This window comes from Cajanus cajan, chromosome 11 (genome assembly GCF_000230855.2).
Source record: "Cajanus cajan strain Asha chromosome 11, NIPB_CcT2T_4, whole genome shotgun sequence".
Taxonomy (NCBI): domain Eukaryota; kingdom Viridiplantae; phylum Streptophyta; class Magnoliopsida; order Fabales; family Fabaceae; genus Cajanus; species Cajanus cajan.
In genome coordinates this window covers 27,049,256-27,069,717 of record NC_138527.1, presented here as the reverse complement: position 1 = coordinate 27,069,717, position 20,462 = coordinate 27,049,256, and the positions used below count along the sequence as shown (strand labels likewise).

General features: G+C 29.0%; 3 protein-coding genes across 7 annotated transcripts; all 3 read right to left on the bottom strand.

Annotated features, from left to right (window-relative positions):
* Positions 1–909: 909 nt before the first annotated feature.
* Positions 910–3,186, bottom strand: LOC109802067 (eukaryotic translation initiation factor 5A). 2 transcript variants are annotated; one of them, XM_020363275.3, is made up of 5 exons: positions 3,022–3,185; positions 2,615–2,737; positions 2,458–2,514; positions 1,723–1,797; positions 910–1,283 (listed from the first exon to the last, which is right to left on the bottom strand). In XM_020363275.3, exons 1-5 carry the CDS (start codon positions 3,142–3,144, stop codon positions 1,182–1,184), a joined length of 480 nt encoding a protein of 159 aa, XP_020218864.1. In that variant the 5' UTR covers positions 3,145–3,185; the 3' UTR covers positions 910–1,181. The 2 variants fall into 2 exon arrangements, with proteins under 2 accessions (XP_020218864.1, XP_082922655.1); XM_083066529.1 differs by lacking the exon at positions 2,458–2,514 and having other exon boundaries at positions 3,022–3,186.
* A 1,962-nt stretch (positions 3,187–5,148) lies between these two features.
* Positions 5,149–12,952, bottom strand: LOC109802066 (Transducin/WD40 repeat-like superfamily protein). Of its 2 annotated transcripts, XR_003804433.2 has the most exons (11): positions 12,773–12,952; positions 12,572–12,702; positions 12,121–12,203; positions 11,223–11,474; positions 10,922–10,994; positions 8,078–8,158; positions 7,917–7,998; positions 7,709–7,809; positions 6,850–6,956; positions 6,601–6,663; positions 5,149–5,313 (listed from the first exon to the last, which is right to left on the bottom strand). XR_003804433.2 is itself a non-coding variant. In XM_020363274.3 (10 exons), exons 1-9 carry the CDS (start codon positions 12,878–12,880, stop codon positions 6,878–6,880), a joined length of 990 nt encoding a protein of 329 aa, XP_020218863.1. In that variant the 5' UTR covers positions 12,881–12,952; the 3' UTR covers positions 6,443–6,663; positions 6,850–6,877. The 2 variants fall into 2 exon arrangements, 1 of the variants encoding a protein (XP_020218863.1); XM_020363274.3 differs by lacking the exon at positions 5,149–5,313 and having other exon boundaries at positions 6,443–6,663.
* A 3,301-nt stretch (positions 12,953–16,253) lies between these two features.
* MINE1 (homolog of bacterial MinE 1) lies at positions 16,254–19,417 on the bottom strand. Of its 3 annotated transcripts, XM_020363045.3 has the most exons (3): positions 19,193–19,417; positions 19,047–19,121; positions 16,254–17,011 (listed from the first exon to the last, which is right to left on the bottom strand). In XM_020363045.3, exons 1-3 carry the CDS (start codon positions 19,298–19,300, stop codon positions 16,409–16,411), a joined length of 786 nt encoding a protein of 261 aa, XP_020218634.1. In that variant the 5' UTR covers positions 19,301–19,417; the 3' UTR covers positions 16,254–16,408. The 3 variants fall into 3 exon arrangements, with proteins under 3 accessions (XP_020218634.1, XP_020218635.1, XP_020218636.1); XM_020363046.2 differs by lacking the exon at positions 19,047–19,121 and having other exon boundaries at positions 19,193–19,416; XM_020363047.3 differs by lacking the exons at positions 19,047–19,121; positions 19,193–19,417 and adding an exon at positions 18,868–19,040.
* Between the last annotated feature and the right edge of the window lie 1,045 nt (positions 19,418–20,462).

Sequence of the window (20,462 nt, the reverse complement as noted above, 5' to 3'; positions counted from 1 at the left end):
ATTCACGTCTCCAACGTATCATGAACGAGGGACTTGTGAACTTCTCTAGATTTGGTGTGAGCAAACACAACCTAGTTATGTACATTAAACTCACCAAAAATAAAAACATTAAGGTCATGTTTGCACAAATTCTCTATGAATATTTATACGTAAATAAAATAAATTTCTTTCATAAATTAAAATTAACTTACACATTTAACTTTTATGTATGAAATTTTTTTTTTAATCTAATTTCTCTAAAAGATTCAGTATATAAGTTAATTTTATCTTGGGAGAAAAACCTAATTTACTTTATCTTCTTATTTTAACTTAGTGCTCATTGATCTTACTGGTCATCGAAGAATTTTCCTAAAAGGCCTCTAATAAAATACATCCTTACATTAATATCCTCTGAAATGCAGTTGGGGGATTTTTTTTCCTTCACCGGAGATACGAACTCAACTTTAATAACCATGTCTTACATACTTCATATTTCCTTACATAACAAAGAAAGTTATTTCATTGGATAGAAAACTTCAGTTCTCCATATATTTTCTAATCAAAGAAATAAGACAACCATCCAAAAAAAATATAGAAACGCCTCATAATCATACAAAAATTTCCACACTTCATCAAAGATAAAAACGTAGTAGAAGGAGGTGGTATGGTGGATTGGCTTTTTGTTAGGTTTAACCGAAAAACAAACACTATAAGATGTGGTTGACACTACACAATTTAATCTATGTCTCATCTGTCTATAGTAGGAACTGGTATGGCGTCTTGCCGTATAATTCAAGGGAAAAAAAATAAAAGAAACAATGAGTACAGAACCAGGGTCTCATTTTTCTTTTTTCCCTAAACAAAGTATAAATTTCAGATGCAATTAATAAACATCATAATGAAGAAAATTATACTAGAAAAGTTAAGGGGTTTTGATAAGCCTGTAAATAGAATTATTAGCCTGAGGCCAACATAATTGCACACCATTTAGCAGTTTATGGTTCAAGTATTGATCCAACATAATGAAAATATAGGTCAAGAACTCCCAAATAAAGCCATCCAATTTTGACCACATCTTGTAAGAATGGTACAAATTTTGGCTGATTTAGTTTACAAACCCACATAAAAAGTGAAAAACAAATACTATATCATTCATCTCAGTTCCAACTTCTGCTTTCCAGCATTCAACTGACATTGTACTATTACTTAGGGCCAATGTCCTTAAGGGCACAAATCTGCTCCTCGCCCATGGAAGACATAACAGACACGACCAGATCTTTGCCATCAGCAAATCCATCCTTGATCTGCTTCACACAAATTGAAATCAGTAAAGATGAAGCAAAATATAAAAGTTTAACATATGATCAACACCTTGCCAGTATCATTACTTAGAACTAGTTTGGATACAAGCTTAAAAGCACTTTTAAGAGTTTCTTTACTAAAAAATACTCTATTTTCAATAGAGAAACTCTCAAAAAGCGCTTCTAATGTATATCCAAACATACTCTTATTATACTTTATTTAACTAGACATAAGTTATCAAAAACATAAGACAAACAATGTCGTCATCAAGTGGTTATACTTCATAAACCATAATGCACAACAATTTCATGCAACTATAATTAACAAGACCACAAGACAAACAACGTCATCATCAAGGGGTCACACTTCATAAGCCATAATTTACAATTTCATGCAACTATTCAATCCAGATCATGTAAAGAAGGTATCGAACAAACTAACCTGCGAAAGCAGATTTTCATCGGTTGGAAGCCTAAGGTCATCCTTAGTACCACCACTATCAGTCAGCAGACTCACCTAATATAATCATTGAAAAATATGCTTAGTTCACTTTTAAGAAAAAAGCCACACTATCCTATCTTTAAGGACAAGGTAACATACATTATTAACCAATTACCAAACTATATTAAACATACCATATCAAGAGAGAATGTGTAAAATGAGATCATGCAGCTAAACTATACATACAGTAAATATTAAACTCGAATCATATATAGTTATTAATTACATATTTTAACTACTAATCAGGCTAATTTTTTATTTTTTTTAACCATGTTGATCCAAAGTATCATGACTAATCTCTCTAGAGAAGCTTACTAACCATTTTTTAGTGAATTCTCTCTTTCAAAACACGTTTTTTTCATATAGAAAATTCGAATCTGAAATCTTGCTTAGACAAACAGAATCAAGTTTTACTTAGACCAATGATTTGTCAATACCTGTTTAATTCATCTTTTTTTTTTTTTTCTCCATTTTTTTTTCAGAAAAATTTAATAAACCGATACAAACATGCAATTAAAGAAAACAGTGTAAAAATGCAAATAACCATTTATCCTTCCAAATAACCTTATTTATATATCACATCAAATCACTTTAGGGTAAATGTCACATAGGTGTAGCTTAAAATCCCCCTCTAAAAAGAAAGGATTAACATGAGATGTGTAATTGAAATCTCACAAATCCATCTTCTGAGATATCGATGAGCTGGTAGTCTATACGATTGACATGAGGAACCTGTAGTAACCACGAAACACACACACATCATACCATACCACAAACATAAAGTGACCTAATTAAAAAAAGTAAAACCCAAATCCAAAAGACACTCTCATACATCACAGTTATGGGAAGATGGGACAATATCCTCAAGCTTTTTGCCAGTGAAGATGTCAATTCCAACAAAGTGACACTTTGCGTGTCCATGCTTGCCAGTTTTGGAAGTGGAAACCTCCACAACCTGTCCAACCAACACAAACCCAAAAATCAAAAAACAAAACTTTAACCTAGTTTTTCACAAACAAAACCCCCCAAAAAAAGGGGAAAACCATAAAGAGGGACCCTTTTCACATGAAACTCAATTTTATCAAAAATACCCAAATGGGGTTTGATTGATCACATCAATTGTCGCGATCCAATTAACAAAAACAAACCTTTCAATAAAAATCGCGATCAAAAGTAAAAAAAATTCAAAGGGTCACCATAATTTTTTTTAAAATAAAAAGAGAAAAAGAAAAAAGAAACCTTGCATGGCCTGTTCTTGATGACAATGTAACCGTTCTTGCGGATGGTACCAGCTTGTTGGGGGAATGTCTTTGATGCCCCAGCATCAGCCTTTGACTCGAAGTGGTGTTCCTCGTCCGACATGGTTATGGTTCATCACACGCATCATATGCGTGACCTTCTGGTTTTCCTTTTATAGACTCACTAGAGAAGAACACTGTAACATCTTTTTTTTTTAAATGATAACTATTCAAGTAATTTTTATTTTTTTTACAGATAACTATTGAAGTTTGTGTCAAAATGGATTAGTTTGTTTAAAATAAAAATAAAACGGTAGTTTTCTAAAATATAACCCCGGAATAGTTTCTTAAGAAAATAAAAATTATTTAAAATAAATAATTTAGATAAACATATTAAAAAGAAAATTACTTATTTGATTAAAAATTGTTTCTTAGAAAATTACTTATTTGATTAAAAACTGTTTCTAAGAAAATTACTTATTTGATTAAAAAAAATTATTTATTAGAATCAAAAATCCTATAAACAATAAATAATGTTAATCTGAAAAATAAAATTACACAGTTACTAAATATTTTTTAAAATAGTATTATTTAAATAAAAAACACTCATATTGATCTCACCATCATATATGAGTTTATCATTTTAAATTCAAATAATATGTAGAAAAATTTTAAATTCAAAAATTTGTTGTCGTGATTATAATTTTTATATATATAAATTATTAATAATATTAAATAAGAGAATGAGTGAAAAATAATAATATTTTAAATAAAATTAATAATTATTTTTAAAAGTATTGGTTTATAAAACGTTTAATTTAAAAAATTTATATGCAAAACGTAAAACTTTTGAATAATGTCATTTAATTGCATATATCATAAATTTTTTATTCGATAGAATCATCTTAAAGATTATATTAAATTAATTTTAATTTTTTAATTAAATAAAAAAATTTAAACTATCAAAACATATGCATTAAACTCTTTAAAAATAATAATAATCTATAAATATTAAATAAAATATATTTTTTTATATAACTTAAAGGTGTATTTTATTCCAATATGATCAATTCATATAAAAATAAAAGAATTATTCTTGTCGCAACTCCTTATCTAAGAAACTATAATAATGATATAAAATCTCAGTTTTTATTAAACAACACAAATATCAAAGTAATATAAGATATTAATAAAAAAAATGAAAAAATGTATGTATAATTAATTTAAATATAAAAAAATATAAAATATCAATAAAAATATAAAATGGAAATTATAAAAAAATGATATGCATAATTATTTTGAATTTTTTGTTCTAAAAATGCAGGTGAAACGTGCATGTGCTAAAAATTGAATCATGTCAACTATTAGGAAAATTCGGGAATTAGTTTAGTTCCCTATTTATCATTTTTTTTCTTTAAATATAAATTTATTATTATTAATGAACATTATTCAACAAAAAAAAAGAGGTATTATATCTCTCACTATTTAAAAAAAAGTAAGTAATTATTTAAAGATAAGTTTGAAAACTCATCATCTTTCAAGTAGAAAAAAAATAATAAATAAATAAATAAATAATGAAAGAGAAAGTAATTTAAATGTAACTATAAGTAAATAAATCAAAAATTTGTGTATATCAAAATAAAATATCCTTATTAATAGTACTGAAAAAAAAAGATATTTTATGCTTTCTGCTTATATATATATATATATATATATATATATATATATATATATAAGATTATTTATTTTAAGATAAATAACTTGTTATTAATAAAAATAAAATTTAAAAGGTAAGATTTTTTCTCCTTTTTTTTTAAATAAAAGTGAAGGAACAGTGCTACTAAAGAAAGTAAGACCAGAATACGATAAGAAATCCAACAAATTTAATATTTTATTAAAATAAATATCATTTAAGTCTTGTATTCAACTTATTTTCACCAAAAACATGAAATGCTCTATGAAGTATGAAGCATAAAATAATTATTGATTGTTCTACAGTTATTCTTCTTGGCCAAAATCTATATACTCTAAGTATAATGATTGCTGTTTTAAAATTCTTATCTGAAAAGGTTTGAGAGAGATGAATATCTTTTGATGATTATATATATATTTAATATTCACGGTACCTCCATTTTGATTAGAAAATGATGCGCATCTTATTTGTCTTTTTTCTATATAAAAGTCGTGACCAAATGCAGTGTCGAATTTGCGTTCTTCCAACGCTAAAACCACGCGCTGCCACGTGCGGCTTTCTGGGACCCGCACGTCATCGACATCAAAGTTCTTCTTTTCTCTGCATTTTATAATATTTTTATCAGATAAATCAACAATTAGTTCCCAACCACTGAATTTGCATCCAAACTAAAAGTATATATAAATAGTTTATTATTAATCATCAAGTAAGCAATCCTAAGTTCAGTCTTTCTACTCAAATACGAGTCTTGTATAAAAAGAAATTATTAAAAGAGAGATCTTATTAAAGATATTTCAATTATGTTATCTAAAATTATTCATCAATAAAACTAATAAATACTATGTATTAATAATATAATTATAAAAAATAACTACTACTTTCTTATTAAATTTAAATAAAATTTGACAAGAATTTTTAAAGTGATATATAATTATAGAAGTATAATTCAATAATTAGATCAAGAAAACATATTTCTTATATAAAATTATTAAATAATATAATAATTGTAAAACTTATACCAATATATACATATATATACACATACATAGAAATAAGTTCTATTAACATCCGAATGTCAAATTAAATCAGCTATATAAAGTTTCATACAATTTTAAAATGGTTGAATAAATTATATTAATTTATTTTAATGTATAAAATAATATTCAATAAATATCAATTATTAAATAACATATGTTTTGGTTTAAAAAAAATTCACTTACTAAATGTAAATCTTAATTAGTTACTTCATTTAATAATTTATTATTTATATTTAATATTAACAATTTAGTTATTAAATTAAAAAATTTTAATACATATATCAATTCAACAAATTTATAAATAAATAAAAAAGCTACTCTATACACAGTTACATTAATTTGAATAGATGATTATTCACATAAAAGCATTTTTTTTTACGTTAATTTAAATGAATGTAAGATTTTGTTTTCTGATACTCTATTATTCATACATCATACTCAACCACAGTTAGATCGTCAGCTATTGATATATAAAAAGTCGTTTGATATAAAGATGAATATTTAACAAGTTGAAACCAATATTTCAGTTAATCTAAAGATTTTTTACATTGAAGAGTGTGAATGGGCGCCAAATATGGGGCTCAAAGAGTATATTCCCTCAACTTGTATGTTTGTCATTTTTTTCCAGTTTAGATGCTGATTCCTTTCAAACAGAATATATAATGATTTTCTTTTCTTTCTAAAATGATAAATTTTGGATCAACAACCTCCATATCGCACTAACTGAAAAAGGCTCCATAAATCACATAACGTTATTAGGCTTCATTATAAATAACTTTTTAATAAAGTTATTTATCATGCATTCCTTTTTAACATTTTTTTCCCAACATTTTTCTTGATCTCCTTTTACCTCTTAAAAGAATTACAAATTATGCAATCTATTTTCTTCACCGCGGTGCCTCCTCCAAGTACACTGCAATGGCAACATCATTTTATGGTCATTGCATGAAAGGAGGTTTCTCTCATGTTTGTTCAAAAAATAATGAAAATCAGGCAAATATCTGAGAATTAAAAAAGGGGGGGAAAAACTAATGTAGAGAAATTTAGAACCTAAGAAATCCCTGTTTCAAAATTAAATAGCAAGGATTTAACCATTTACCTTCCTTGGCAAGCATTGCATAAATGCTTTAACTATTCCTGCTAGCAGAGATTGATCCAATATCAATGTTGTCCACTTTATGGATGAATAGACGAGGTGGTTTTTCTCTATCAGTAGCAAAGATGAAATAATCAGATTAATAGAATAAAGGCGTAACTCAAGAATATTTACAAGTTTAGCTTCAGCCAGCAAGGCCCAGTTCTGTTTCTTGCCTAACTGTTTATGAAGTAATTAAATCTTTCAATATTCAACATGACCTAACAGCTATCAAGGCCTTTTTGGTCTAAGTGTACTGGGATGAAGGGTTCTCATAATTTAAATGGAAATTAAAATTTACAAAGACCAAAGTTCATATTTGAAAATCAATAAAATGTACATACTAAATAACCATGGTCCATGGCCAAGACAAGCTATATCGCATGAGTAAAAGAAAGGAAGAAAATTTTCATGATTCATAAACAAAATAAATAAAAGGTAACCCATGCTCAATTTACAATATCCTGCGTATATAGAAATTCCAACAAAGCATAAAATGAAAAATAAATCATTCAGGTGTTGCAAATATCATATCTCACTAATACATTATACATCTTAGGCATTTTCTTTCAATAAAATATTAAATTTGGAAGCACAAACTTTAGAGTCCTTAATTATACATTGGCAAATACTAAGATCAAGAGATATTTATACACTTAAAAAAAGTGTAAAACAAACTGAAACCCGTTGTCTCATTCCTTTATGATTATGAGGCAAGAAATGAAAATTGCAATGCCAATCGTAACATTGGAACAGAACATCAGGTTTCACATTTGATATGGAAGAAATGAGCTAAAGGACAAATAGCATGAGAATTACTCACATTTCATTTGCTTCTTGGTAAGAATGGCTTGACGCTACAGCCAGAAGCTGTCCCTCGTGGTTGTATGATAAGGATGCAACACTATTTGGGTGTCTGGGAAACTGAAATTCAGAAAAGATGGGTAGTAAAGCACGGAAACTAATGAGCTGATTACAATTTACAAACACTATAAGGAGTAGAAACAATTATGAACTTGATAGGCAAATACCTCAACTAGTCTTTTCCTACTTCCAGCATCCCATATGGTAACATAACCTTCATTGTCACCGGTGGCAAAAGCACCAGATACACTAAATAGAAATTATATTAATCAAATTTCAAGTTTTATAATTTATAATGGCAACCTATATAAGAAGAGAAGGTACATACAGTGGACTGAATGCAATGTCATTCACTGATACCAAATAATGCCGTCCATCCTTTGATTTTGGATGACACCGGAATATATATCTGTGGGGATTCGATAAATCAAAATGTTAGAAGTTGTGGTAGTGATTAACAACAATCTGCAAACTCAAATGCTTTCAGCGTAAAACATTAGGGTCCAAATCAAACAATAAATGGATATATGGTTTAGGATATCAGTTAGGCATGTATTTAATTCAACAAATTTTGCAAACGATCAATAATTCATGGTCAATGGTAGCTGAAATCGAGAAAATAGAAAGAAGTTGCAAATGTCGATTTTCTCAGTGTTGCGCAAACAATTAGACAGGGAACACCACACACACGCTCCACCCATGAGCTCAAAATAGGAATCAAGCACCAAAGAATTTATGTCCTAATGTGTTCAATAGTCAAGAAATATAATATAGGAGTAGGCCATATGATACAACGGGACATTACAAATTTTAAAAATTATAAGACACTACAAAGCTATAATATTACGTAAATTATTATAAGATTAACATAAAACATAAATCTTAAATCAAAAGAGAGAATCGATGTTTTAAAAGTGAACATAAAAAGCTATAGACCTATAGTTTATCTAATTATTGTAACATTCCCATTTGTAATTTGTATAGGCATACAACAACCAATCTGTTTCTCACTAGATTGGATTGACTACGGATTAAACGACACTATAATGTTCTGTAATAAATCAGATCATATCTATAAATAAATTATTAACCGCTTAAGTGCTTCTTAAATGTTTGGCTTATAGTTTTTCTGGGTCTGCTTCTGCCTCTAGCAACTGGATTACCCTCCATCTAATCTGCTCTCCTTATTGGAACATCTACTGATCTTCTCCACACGTCTAAACCATCAAAAAATTCTGTCTTTTTCTATAATAGGTGTTACCCCAACTTTTTCTCTACCGAATGCATTCCTAATTCTATCTTGTCTAACATGTCCATTCACCCTTTTGCTACATGGAATGTACTATATTCTCTTATTGGCTTTTCACTTGCCCAACATTCAGTTCCATACAGCATTGTAGGTTCTATTGTTGTGCAGTAAAACTTTCCTTTAAGCATGAGTAGTATGCACTCCTCCATTTTATCCATTATAGTTGAATCCTATGGTTTTCATCTCTTTATTTCCATTTATCCTATATGATGGACCCCAGATATTTAAATTGCATTACTTGTAGAAAAGTATGTTCTCCAGGTTATACTTGTTGCACCTCTTGCTAAGCTTACATTCCCTATAATTTATTTTATTTTTACCTACGCAAAAGCTGATTTTCAAAGCCTACCTCCACATATCTAACTACTCGTTTATCTAGTCAGTTAGTCCTCCAACCAAATTTATATCGTCTACAAAAAGCATGTATAGTGGTACTGGCTCTTTGATTTGCTTGGTTAGGACGTCGAAGACTATAAAGAAAAAACACAAGGGTTCAAAGCTAACCCTCGGGCATTCTTAGGGCCATAGGAAAAACTAATGTGACACCATATTGTATGCTCACCATTGTTATTACCTCCTAATAATTAATAAATAAATTTCCTTGATTGCTCAAAATATTTGCAATGCAATTTCCTTTCTTCTCTAAGGCCTTCTACAAAGCCTCTCTTGACACTCGATCATATGCCTTTTCCAAGTCAATGAAAACCTAATAAAAATCTTTTGTTTCATCAAATTTCTCTCCATCAAGTGTATTGGGAATCAATTAGTGATGTGGCTAAATTAGTGTATATAAGTAGGAAACAATCTTCACCTTACAAATTGATTTTGTAAAGTCGAGTTAGGTTCCTAAAGCACTTTCTTAGGATGCATCCGTGCATATTAAAGCCTATGCTATCCTAGCAAATAATGTTGAGTTTATCAAGTCACCTATTATTGAGTCGTTATCGGACCACTCGTAGATGTCCATTCTTACAAACTTCATGCTCAACATATTCAGTCCTCGACATGTAAGAAAATGTATAAGGGATCTCATATCAATTAAGAATAAGGCCATAATAGTGGATATAAGTAAGGAACAATCATCACCTTACAAATAGATTTTGATTTTGTAAAGTTGAGTTAGATTTTTAACCCACTTTTTCAAAAGTGTCGCAACAAGTACATTGTTTCCATGGTTGACCTCTCAGGCATAAATCCAAATTGATTTTCAATAATGGGAGTTTCTTGTCTTAATCTCTTGTCAATAACCTTTTCCCATAATTGGATATTGGATATAAATAAAAATATGAAGAAAACAAATGTAAACTATAGCTACGAGTATTTGAACTGTCTATTATCGGTTAATTGCCTTTTTTCCATAATTAGATAGGTATAACAGTTAAAAAATAAAATAGAAAAAATAATAAGATATAGCTGTGACTGTGAGCATGTGAAGTGTCTATCCAAGTGCAATAACATGGTTACTGTTTTAAAAGTGTGTATTTCATGACATGAAAACCATCAAATCAGACCTATAATCAGACCAAACCAAATCAACCCTTGGCAAATACATCATGTGGCTGTTAAACAGAATTATGCATATTATAACTGCTCTAGTCTCTCATTCACAGTTAAATTTTTCCTTATCGTTGAATGGATTGCCTACAAGGTTACAATAGCAAAATGTAGGTGTTGTAACTATGGAAGTTAGGTTATAAAATTAGAACTACTGGAGTGCACTGCATCCTTATTAGTCGTTCGGCAAGTAAGCAAGTCCTTTTGTGAACCTCAACGACTGAGAAAAGGGAAAAGGGAAAGGCAAATGTAGTATCTGAATTTTAAAAAAGGCAAATATGAAATGTAAAATGTTCATCTAAAACTGACCTAATGTCATTTGAACTGGATGGATAGGAAATCTGCAGTGATACTCGTCCATCTACAGACCCAACTGCGAATCCTGCAACAACAACAGACTTAAAATCTGCCTAAACTCTGATTTCTGATTGTGATTGGTGATTGCCTATGAACAGTTTGTCTAGCATTTTCAAATCTCATGTATTAATGGTATCTGGAAAACCAAATAACTTAAAATATGACAGGACTTGAAAAAGTCCTTAGTGGATCAGAAAGAACAGCAGCAACCTTCCTAGGTTGACTGAATAAAATAACACCACATAGTTCATACCTTCTGCATCTGGAATTGAACTAACACAGCTCAAGTGTGGTCCATTCAATGCCTCTTTTGATTGAACTGGTTTGTCAAAGTTACGTAAATCATAAACATGCACTGATGCTCCAATGGCTACAGTAAGATTAAACCCAGAGACATACATGGAGTCCACCTCTGCATCTAGACTTCTCAAACACGAAGAAGCCTTCTCCGTATGCATGTCCCACGAAATTAACTTCTTGTCAAATCCAGATGTGATCAACTGACCTGTAATAACCAAGGCTAAGAATAATATGAACTTTTTTGAAAGACAATACACCATGGCCATGAGACCTTTTGTTGCCAAAACTAGCATATCAACATTTTAACTTTTATAAGCTTCTGAGAATATGTAATTTATAATTACAACTGAAAAAAGTCAGCATTAGTAAAATTAGGTTACCCGTAAGACATGATTGGCAGGTTGAAACAATTTTTGAGAAAAAAATTAATACTTTTAAATTGCAATTTTACTTTTTTATTTCATCTCTCACCGTCATAACAGCATCTTGAATTCCCCAGCAAGAAATTATTAATCCGTATACTTCAATAATTTCTCAAGGCTTGAGAAATGATCAAGGCTTATGCTTAGAAATTGTTGGCATAGTCCACAAGTTTTTGGGTTTGCAGATATATCCACCAATGATTGTATCAGAGCTAAACTAGTAACATAACATCTAACATGTAATAAGTTACCTATCCTTGAATGTCTCAACTCTCAACACACATGAAAAAAACATAAGAAACCATGTATCGCTAATATGCCCTTTCAATATAATACCAATAATTAAAAAAAAAAACAATAAAATGCAACAATTATTAACAGAAAAAAAAAAAAAAAAAAAATAGTGGTCTACTGGTCTAATTAGCTTACATGTTTGATTGGAATATCCAACACACGTTGCTATATCATCGTGACTACCCACTGTATCAACATGTCCTGAATGCAAGTCATACCTATAAAAAATAAAATGTAAAACACACATCATATATCATATCCTATGTGAAACTAACGATAGTCACACCATGCTGCTTATTTCGTTTTCCAATTTTCTTATTAAATATGTTGTTATTAATAATTAATGATTAAAAACGTTCTATTTTTACCTTCTACATTAAAAACCTATTAAGCAATTTAAAAATAAGTTAAAATAATATTTAGTCGACAGAAGGCATCAGATTAATCTTTAATTGTCAGCTTTAACACACAGTGAATCACGTTAGGTAACCATATTTATTTTACAAAAGTTGTTAATATAAAACAAAATGGAGAAGGAAAATTAAATGTAATTTATATGAAAACTGGGAAGAAGGAAAGTGAAGACCTTCGGATGAATCCGTCGGAGGCGGCGGTGAAGGCAAGGGCGTGGTCTGGGAAGCAGGAAGCGAGAAGAGGAGCTTGGGAAGGAGCTTGGAGTCTGAGGATGGAGGCGTCGACGTCGTAGAGGCGAAGATTCTGAATGAGAAAGAGAAATTGAGAATGAGGGAATGGAATGGAACGAAGGAAAGGAATGAAAGAAACTTACGGAGTCCCAAGAAGAGATGAGGAGGTTGTTGTTAGAGTGAGGCGCGAATTGGAGTTCAGAAATGGCGTCGCCAAATGCTAAATCCAATTCCATCCAATCTCCATTCATTTTCCAAACACTCTTCTCTTCCTTCAAATTTCAATTCTCCCGCTCACCCATGCTACTCCCAATCTTATCTCCAATTCCCTTAAATATAATAAATGCTTAAATATATTTTTAGTCTCTTAAATTTAAGATAAATTTATTTTATGTCTCTCAAATTTAAAATTGTTATTTTTAGTCCCTGTAATTTTTAAAAATCTTGTTTTAGTCTCTTAATTCATAAATAGCTTATATAAAAGTGATAAATTAAAATAATTATACAATATCAACTAGATTTAATGTGATGTTTTCACTAATAGAGACATTAATAAACAGATTTTATGCAATAATATTTAATAAAAAATATCAAAATTTGAATATAAAGATTAAAATAATATTTTTTGAAATTATAGAAACTAAAATAACAATTTTAAATTTGAGAAATTAAACACAAATTTACCTTAAAATTTTATTTATTTTTTGTAAAGATAAGAAAGATTACAAAAATGGTCGCAATGAGGATTGAACTTGGTCCTCATGCTTCTAACTACTCCAACCCCTCCCCACCCAACTACTAGGCTAATTCTAGTGGTTAAATTTACCTTAAAATTTGAAAGACTAAAAACATATTTAAGTCTATAATAAATTAGTTGTTTCTCTCATGTCTTATGAGGGATTTTTTTCATTTTTTAATATTTTGACAATAATTTATTTTTTAAATATATTTTTATTATCTAATTTTAAAAATTATACAATTATTTATTATATTAATATCAAAATATGCTTAAATATCAAAATATGATCGTATAAATGTAAGTAAATAAAAATAAAATATATCAAATTTTTTAACATAAGTGTAAGTAAGTTTCTAAGTTTTTTTATGAAAAATTTTAATTTTAATTTTATTAATGTGTTATTATTTTTTTAATATTACACCAATTTTTAATAGTTAATATTTTTATGTAAATTTTATAATTACTTTTATTTTAAAACTACAGTAATTTAAAATTAATGTAATTAATGTTTTATGTTGTGGTTACTGTTTCTCAAATTAATGTGTTATTATATTGTAAAATTAAGTTATTATTATTATCATCTAAAAATGTCAATGCAGACTTTGACATGGAGTAATAATTATGTAGGGAGTAAGTAATATAAGTTGCTCGATGTTTCATACGTAACATATTAGTATTTTAACCTTTCTTTAATCACTAAATAAAGAACAAAGTGGTTTCAGGTATGCTTCACAATTAAAATAAAATAAAATAAAAATGCTTGCAATAATGTTTTCACTTCGATGAAAAGGAATGAGTTCATTCATTTCCTTCATAAACATCGAACACTCATTCATAATGCACAAGCAAAATTTGTTTGACTGACCAATCTGCAAAATCGTTAACCAACATATACAAATATTCAATAAATTTCAACCCCGACCTTTAATGACTACCTTATGATAAACAAAATTTGAAATCATAAATGGGAACTACAATACTTGATTGAATATTGTTCTTCATGACGTGATTATGAAAAATCACAAAATTCTATTTATGGCTAACGTTTTTGCGATCATAAACCAACATCGTATAATTATATATATAAAGAAATAATGTTCGAATGAAAAGTTTTAATATTTAAATATCCAACCTATCTATTTGTTTTTTTAAGTGATTTATTTAATGGTCTAAAATGGATTTTTTATGGTGAGATTTGTTTTAATAACCCATACTAGAATCCATCTACTTACATTCTCATTGACGAGATGATGTATTTAACCACAACTCTATTTGCATGCATTGTTAACTATCTCAAATACAAGTGCATAACAATTAACTTTGAAAATACTATAACGGGATGGTGGGAAGTGCCAAAATGATAAGAGTGTTATTTTAAATATCAATCTCCAATATATTAAAAATGAATAACTCATAACACATTCACTTTGATTATAATTGGGGCAAAAACTCCTACTAATATTTAAATATGATTTTTTAAATTTAACCATTAAATTATAATATATTCACACTTGTCATATAAAAATTAAGTTCTTCTACTCTTTTTTATATTTTTATTTTGCAAAAATATAAAAGGTAATATATTAATTTTTTGAAGTATTTTTTTAATAATTTTTTTTTCTCATAATAAGTGTTAAATTTGAAGAAAAAATAAGTTCTAAAATAAGTGTTATGTTGATTTTTTAATGTATAATTAATTGATCTCTTTTTCATTTATACCCTTCATAAAATTCTTTAAAACAATGGGTACTATATTTCATTGTTTATAATAAAGAAGATTAATCACAATTTTTTCATACTTGATTTGTGCAAAAACATCGTTAAACAATGCTTATTAAGAGATGAAAAAATTGATCACAGTTTAATATAGAGATTTAGAAGTGATGACTAATCCAAACTCATTATATTATTTTAAAACATAAAAAAAAGTATAAAAAAAATTAATACAAGATATAAATGATTAAATGATTATTTAGTTAGTTATATAAAAAAGTATTTTTTGAAAGTGTTAAAAAAGAAAAATCATTCAACCTTTTTAAGTATGAAATCTCTTACAGACCAGTTTAATATATATTTATATTTCAAAAACGTGAAATTATACATTTAATATTACAAATGTATGTATGAGTCTTGCCTCCATTGCCTAAAACTTCTAAATTTATCACACGTACAATTATCTTGCATAAGAACAATTTTTAACACTTTTCTTCAACAAACAAATTTTTAAAAATTCTTTTAACTTCCTATCTAATTTGATTTTTATTTACCATAAATTTAATATTTTAAAACAAATTATAATAAATAAAAATAATATTATGCTACAATATACATTATTTATTATAATTCTAAAATAGTTTATATTTAAAAATATTCATTTATGTAAATTCTAAATATAATTTATATATTTAAACACAATATTTATTTATATACATAATTAATTATAAATTTTGGTCATACATAATAAACATTTAACATGTACATTATACAAATTGAAATACTAGATATAATACAAATTAAATAATTTATGCTACATGTAAGTACTCAAAAAACAAAGAAAAAATCCAAAATTAAAGAAACTCATGATAAGTAGTATGTTGCAATTTACACATACAATTACAATCAAAGAGCAATAAAACATAGTAAGGAAATAAAAAATTAAAAATTAAAAAAAAAATTGAAATATGTTGATTCTGGCTTAACTTATCTGCTAAAGCTTAAACTATCAGCTTTCTTAAGTAGGCCAATGACAACCAACTACCAACTTCATGAACAATAATGATTCATACACTCAAAACAACAAAAGCTTATCATAAACGCAAAGGAAGAAAAGACAACATACCATATTTAGTTCAATGATGCGACAAACCAAACTAACAGATAAAAGATAGCACAAAAACAAAATTTCTCATCAAAATCCAGTGTCACCCTAATGTTAGCTTCAATGTTAAAATATATACAACACTCCATCCTTTCACTGGTAAGCATTTCAAAGACTAACTTTCGACAAAGAAATCACGATTCAAGAACTTTCAACTCAAAATCAAGACCTTTCATCTGGGACATAGAAATCAAATCTAACATCAACAGAACCAGAAGCCTCTCCGGTGTCCTTATACTCAACATTCGTTATTGTCCCAAATTCATCCATATCTTGATATTCTGGCTTAACTCGCCGTACAGGCACTGTGACAGAATAAATAGTTCCAAGATCTGTATCAGCAGAAACACTCAGCTGAACTTTATCCTGTGATTCTATTTCCACAAAATCTGATAGAGCACGCACAACATTGCTAACAATTTTACGCTTTGCCTCGTCACTAACTGCGCACCTATCAGAGAACAAAATCATCTTCAAGCGTTGCTTCGCAATCCTAGCATTGGAGTTTTTTCTAGATGTTGCCGATGGAAAAATTATTTTCCAAGCCAAATTTAACCGCTCAAAGAAGTTCATTTTAACAGCGTCAAGGAGAAAGTTCTCAGCTTCTTGGCTAACTGAATTTGATGAAAATTTGGGACCTCCAAGGACCCCAGCAACTGGCTTGCAATACCCACGCATATTGCATCGTACAATAGTCAGGCAGGGGCATTTTGGGGTAAATTCAGAGATGCTACATGCTCCATTCAAGAATCGATGAAATTCTACCTATTAGATAGAAAATTAAGAAATTAATGACAAGGAATTTTTCATTGCTTTCAAAATTTTGATTAAGTCTGTATAATATATAGGAAAATGTGAGCATTTTATCAACAATGCAACATTCAAGAAGCTAAGCCTCGAGCACCTGATCTGAATAAAAACGTGTCAACAATAGAGAATTGAAGAACGTTTTATTGAACCTTTCCCCACTCCATCAGTAAACATAAGTGTAGTATCACATCCTCCTTAAGCATACTTCAAACCCCAACTAAATGGTAAAAATCTATATATATATATATATATATATATTCTATTCTATAATTTCTAAGGCAAGTAACTTATCAACAATATATTACACATAATTTCAATCAAATGAAAAAAGAAACAAAAATAGTTATTCCCTTCTCTAATACTTTGGTCTCTAAGGAAGGCTATCATATCAATTTAGCCTAATAAGATCTCTTATAGCATTCAATCAACCAAAATAACATATAATTCAACAATTTCCATGTATTATTTTCATCATCTGAAAACACCTATAGAATTATTTGGTTTAGAACCACAAGTATCTTCCATAGTAGACGGTCCTGTTTGAGTTGAGGACATATGTAACATACCAGGGATAGCTCTCCCAGCAGATGTTTCTTCTATACACAAGGCTCAAGGTTGTCAAAATCAAGATCTTACTCGAGATAAAAAGTGATTGAAAACATAAAACTAGTTATCGTAACACTATCAAAAATATATATATATATATATATATATATATATATAAACATAAAATGGCAATAATATAACTAATTAATACATGTAAGTTTAAAAATACTACTAAAATTCAAGTATAAAAGAAAATGATATTTATTTTGAGCTATTGTAATATTTTAAATTATTTATATTTGATGGTAATTATAAAAAAGAAAAGGCAGAAAAGAGCATAAAGTGGGGAAGAAAAGTCATTCCAAAATTTACAATATAATGTATTTCAAATGAAAGGACAAAAAGAAGCCCAATTCATGGGTTTCAGAACCAAAAAATAAAAAGTTTCACCCAAGTTACACTGCAGCCGGTTAGAGGGATTGAGGACGGAATTGCAGTGGCTGACTTGAGAGCAAAGAACTCAACCCATCAAGGACATCTTAAGGGAGGGATCAGGTCAGAGTGATAAAGAGAGAGGCATAGTGATTCAAAGAGATTGATACGAGGAGGATTTAAGGATTTCAGAGAAGAGAAAAATTGAGTGGCTCATAGAGGTAAGCCTGACCAGACAGGTTGCCGACACCAGAGGGAGAGAGGAGAGAAAGTTGTTAGTAAGTGTTACACAACCAGGAGAAACTCGTACGCTTATAAATATTTGCAAGTTTGAAGCTCTAGAGTCTAGAGAGTTCTCCAATTTCCCAACTTCACAAGCAATCCCAATCCTACTCTGTCCTCACATACCAGCGATCCTGGTCTGAACGAGCACAGAAAAAGCTGAGAATCATAGGATCTTACTATCCTAAGAGTCTGTTTGGATACAAGTTAGAGACACTCTGAGAGTTCTCTATTGGAGATAAAGAGTATTTTTCAATAGAAAAACTCTCAAAAAGATTTCTAATCTTGTATCCAAACAGGCTCTAAGAGTATAATCACGATTTTGGCAATCTTGGCAAAGCTCAAACCTAAAACCTACATTCAATAGCACCTCACCTATCATACATTTATACATCCCTTATTTGTAACTGTAATAAACCATTATAGATTAAAAAAAAAAAAACACTTTCAACCAGAAATGCTAGACCATCCATTGTACCATGCCAATTGCCAAATGACACTAAATGCATACACTAAAACAATACTTTTGTACTCAAATAAGAGGGTCACACCTGTTTCTTCAAGGCTTGTCGTTGTATCATAATAAAGCAACTACATTTTTTTCCTTGTTTTTTTATTTTCTGAATGTTTCATAGCTGAGACTATAGTGAATAATACACTATACGACACGGTTGAGGAATCAAGAAAAAAAAAACGGCATTTTTATAAAACCCTAATCGAATTCCAGAACCTCAAACGGTGAGTTTTGCGTGTAATTAAGCGATGAAATCAGCACGCGAGGATTTGAAACGAGATTATGTGCAACCTGTGAGAGAGTGTGAGAAGCGTTGGCGAGAAGAGAAGGGGGGGAAATGGAGAGGTGAGAGAAAACGAAACCTTGGGGGAAGGGAGAGAAGAGGCTCGGAGTGGAGGCGAGTGGGAGTGGGAGTGAGAGCGATAGAGAGGAAGCGTTGCTGAGACTCTGAGATCGCCGGAAATCGCCATTGTTGAGAGCTTCGGATTGTGCTCCGAGAACGCTTCAAAGTTCTCAGTCGCAATCTTCTGCTTGCTCACTATTATCACGCCTCTCACTACGTCGTCGTTTCCTCAGCATTTTTTCCCCAATTTACGCTGTCAGGATATAACAGTTAAATTTAAATATACTACATCTATCTTTTAATTATATTACTCAATTTTTTTTTCAATTATATTAATTATTTTTAGATTAAAATATCTTTAATAAAAATACATTTTCGTAATTTGATAGGATAATTTTAAAAGTATTAATTTTAATTGGTTAAGAAAATAAATAATATTAATTATGATAAAAAAAATAGTATAAAATTAATTTTCAAAAGATATAAAAATAAGATAAATTTATTGGTAACAAGTATCAACTAAATTAACTATTTTTTTTTAATTGGACAAAACTTGTGTATAATTTTTTTATGTGTGATTGGTGTTAAGAGTTTGAATTTTATTTTGATAATAGGCATAAATGTATATTAATAAGACTTGTATTTAATATAAGTGCATAATATATACATGATTGAAGATCAATACCAATCGCATCTAAGGAACTAAACCTGAATTTTCCCCTTCATAATCTTAGTAAATTAAGTATTTAGATCTTATATATAAGAATGGAGGTGGTGTGTGCATATATATACATATATATATATATATATAGAGAGAGAGAGGGGGGGGGGGAGGGGGGAGAAAGATGGAGAGATAAAAAAAAAATACACAAGTAAACAATCTAGTTTATATTAAAACTTGAGTAATATATACACACAAAAGAAAAGAACTTGATGTAAAATAAAATTAAAGTAATGTTATTTGTACAACTCATAAAAATACAACTACTAGAGAAGGAAAAAGAAAGAGAGAGAAATATGAAATATAAAAAATAATATGATAAGAAGATAAACATACAAAACATTCTATAAAAATATTATATAAATTGTTTTATGAATGACACAACTCTTAAAACTTGTATTTCTTAATTTATAATTTGAAAGAGTTGGACTTTGCATTGATCCTTTCATGAGCACTAATCTTCAAATCAAAGTCCACTATTAGAACTTTAGGTTTAATAAAATTGTCTCTTTTGGAATCTCTTCTTTCTTACTATATTGAGATTTGTGTTTTACTATTTTGAACCTAC

Excerpts from the sequence above, each read along its gene's own strand:
- LOC109802066 (XM_020363274.3), bottom strand. The coding sequence starts at position 12,880 with ATGAATGGAGATTGGATGGAATTGGATTTAGCATTTGGCGACGCCATT. Across the intron at positions 10,995-11,222 it reads TTCAATTCCAGATGCAGAAG|GATTCGCAGTTGGGTCTGTA; the intron begins GTATGAACTATG and ends TTGTTGTTGCAG. Across the intron at positions 8,159-10,921 it reads TCCAGTTCAAATGACATTAG|ATATATATTCCGGTGTCATC; the intron begins GTCAGTTTTAGA and ends GAATCCCCACAG.
- MINE1 (XM_020363045.3), bottom strand. The coding sequence starts at position 19,300 with ATGGCGATTTCCGGCGATCTCAGAGTCTCAGCAACGCTTCCTCTCTAT. Across the intron at positions 19,122-19,192 it reads CTTCTCTCCCTTCCCCCAAG|GTTGCACATAATCTCGTTTC; the intron begins GTTTCGTTTTCT and ends ACTCTCTCACAG. Across the intron at positions 17,012-19,046 it reads CGCAAAACTCACCGTTTGAG|GTAGAATTTCATCGATTCTT; the intron begins GTTCTGGAATTC and ends TCTATCTAATAG.
- LOC109802067 (XM_020363275.3), bottom strand. The coding sequence starts at position 3,144 with ATGTCGGACGAGGAACACCACTTCGAGTCAAAGGCTGATGCTGGGGCA. Across the intron at positions 2,738-3,021 it reads TCAAGAACAGGCCATGCAAG|GTTGTGGAGGTTTCCACTTC; the intron begins GTTTCTTTTTTC and ends TTGGTTGGACAG. Across the intron at positions 2,515-2,614 it reads CATCTTCCCATAACTGTGAT|GTTCCTCATGTCAATCGTAT; the intron begins GTATGAGAGTGT and ends TGGTTACTACAG.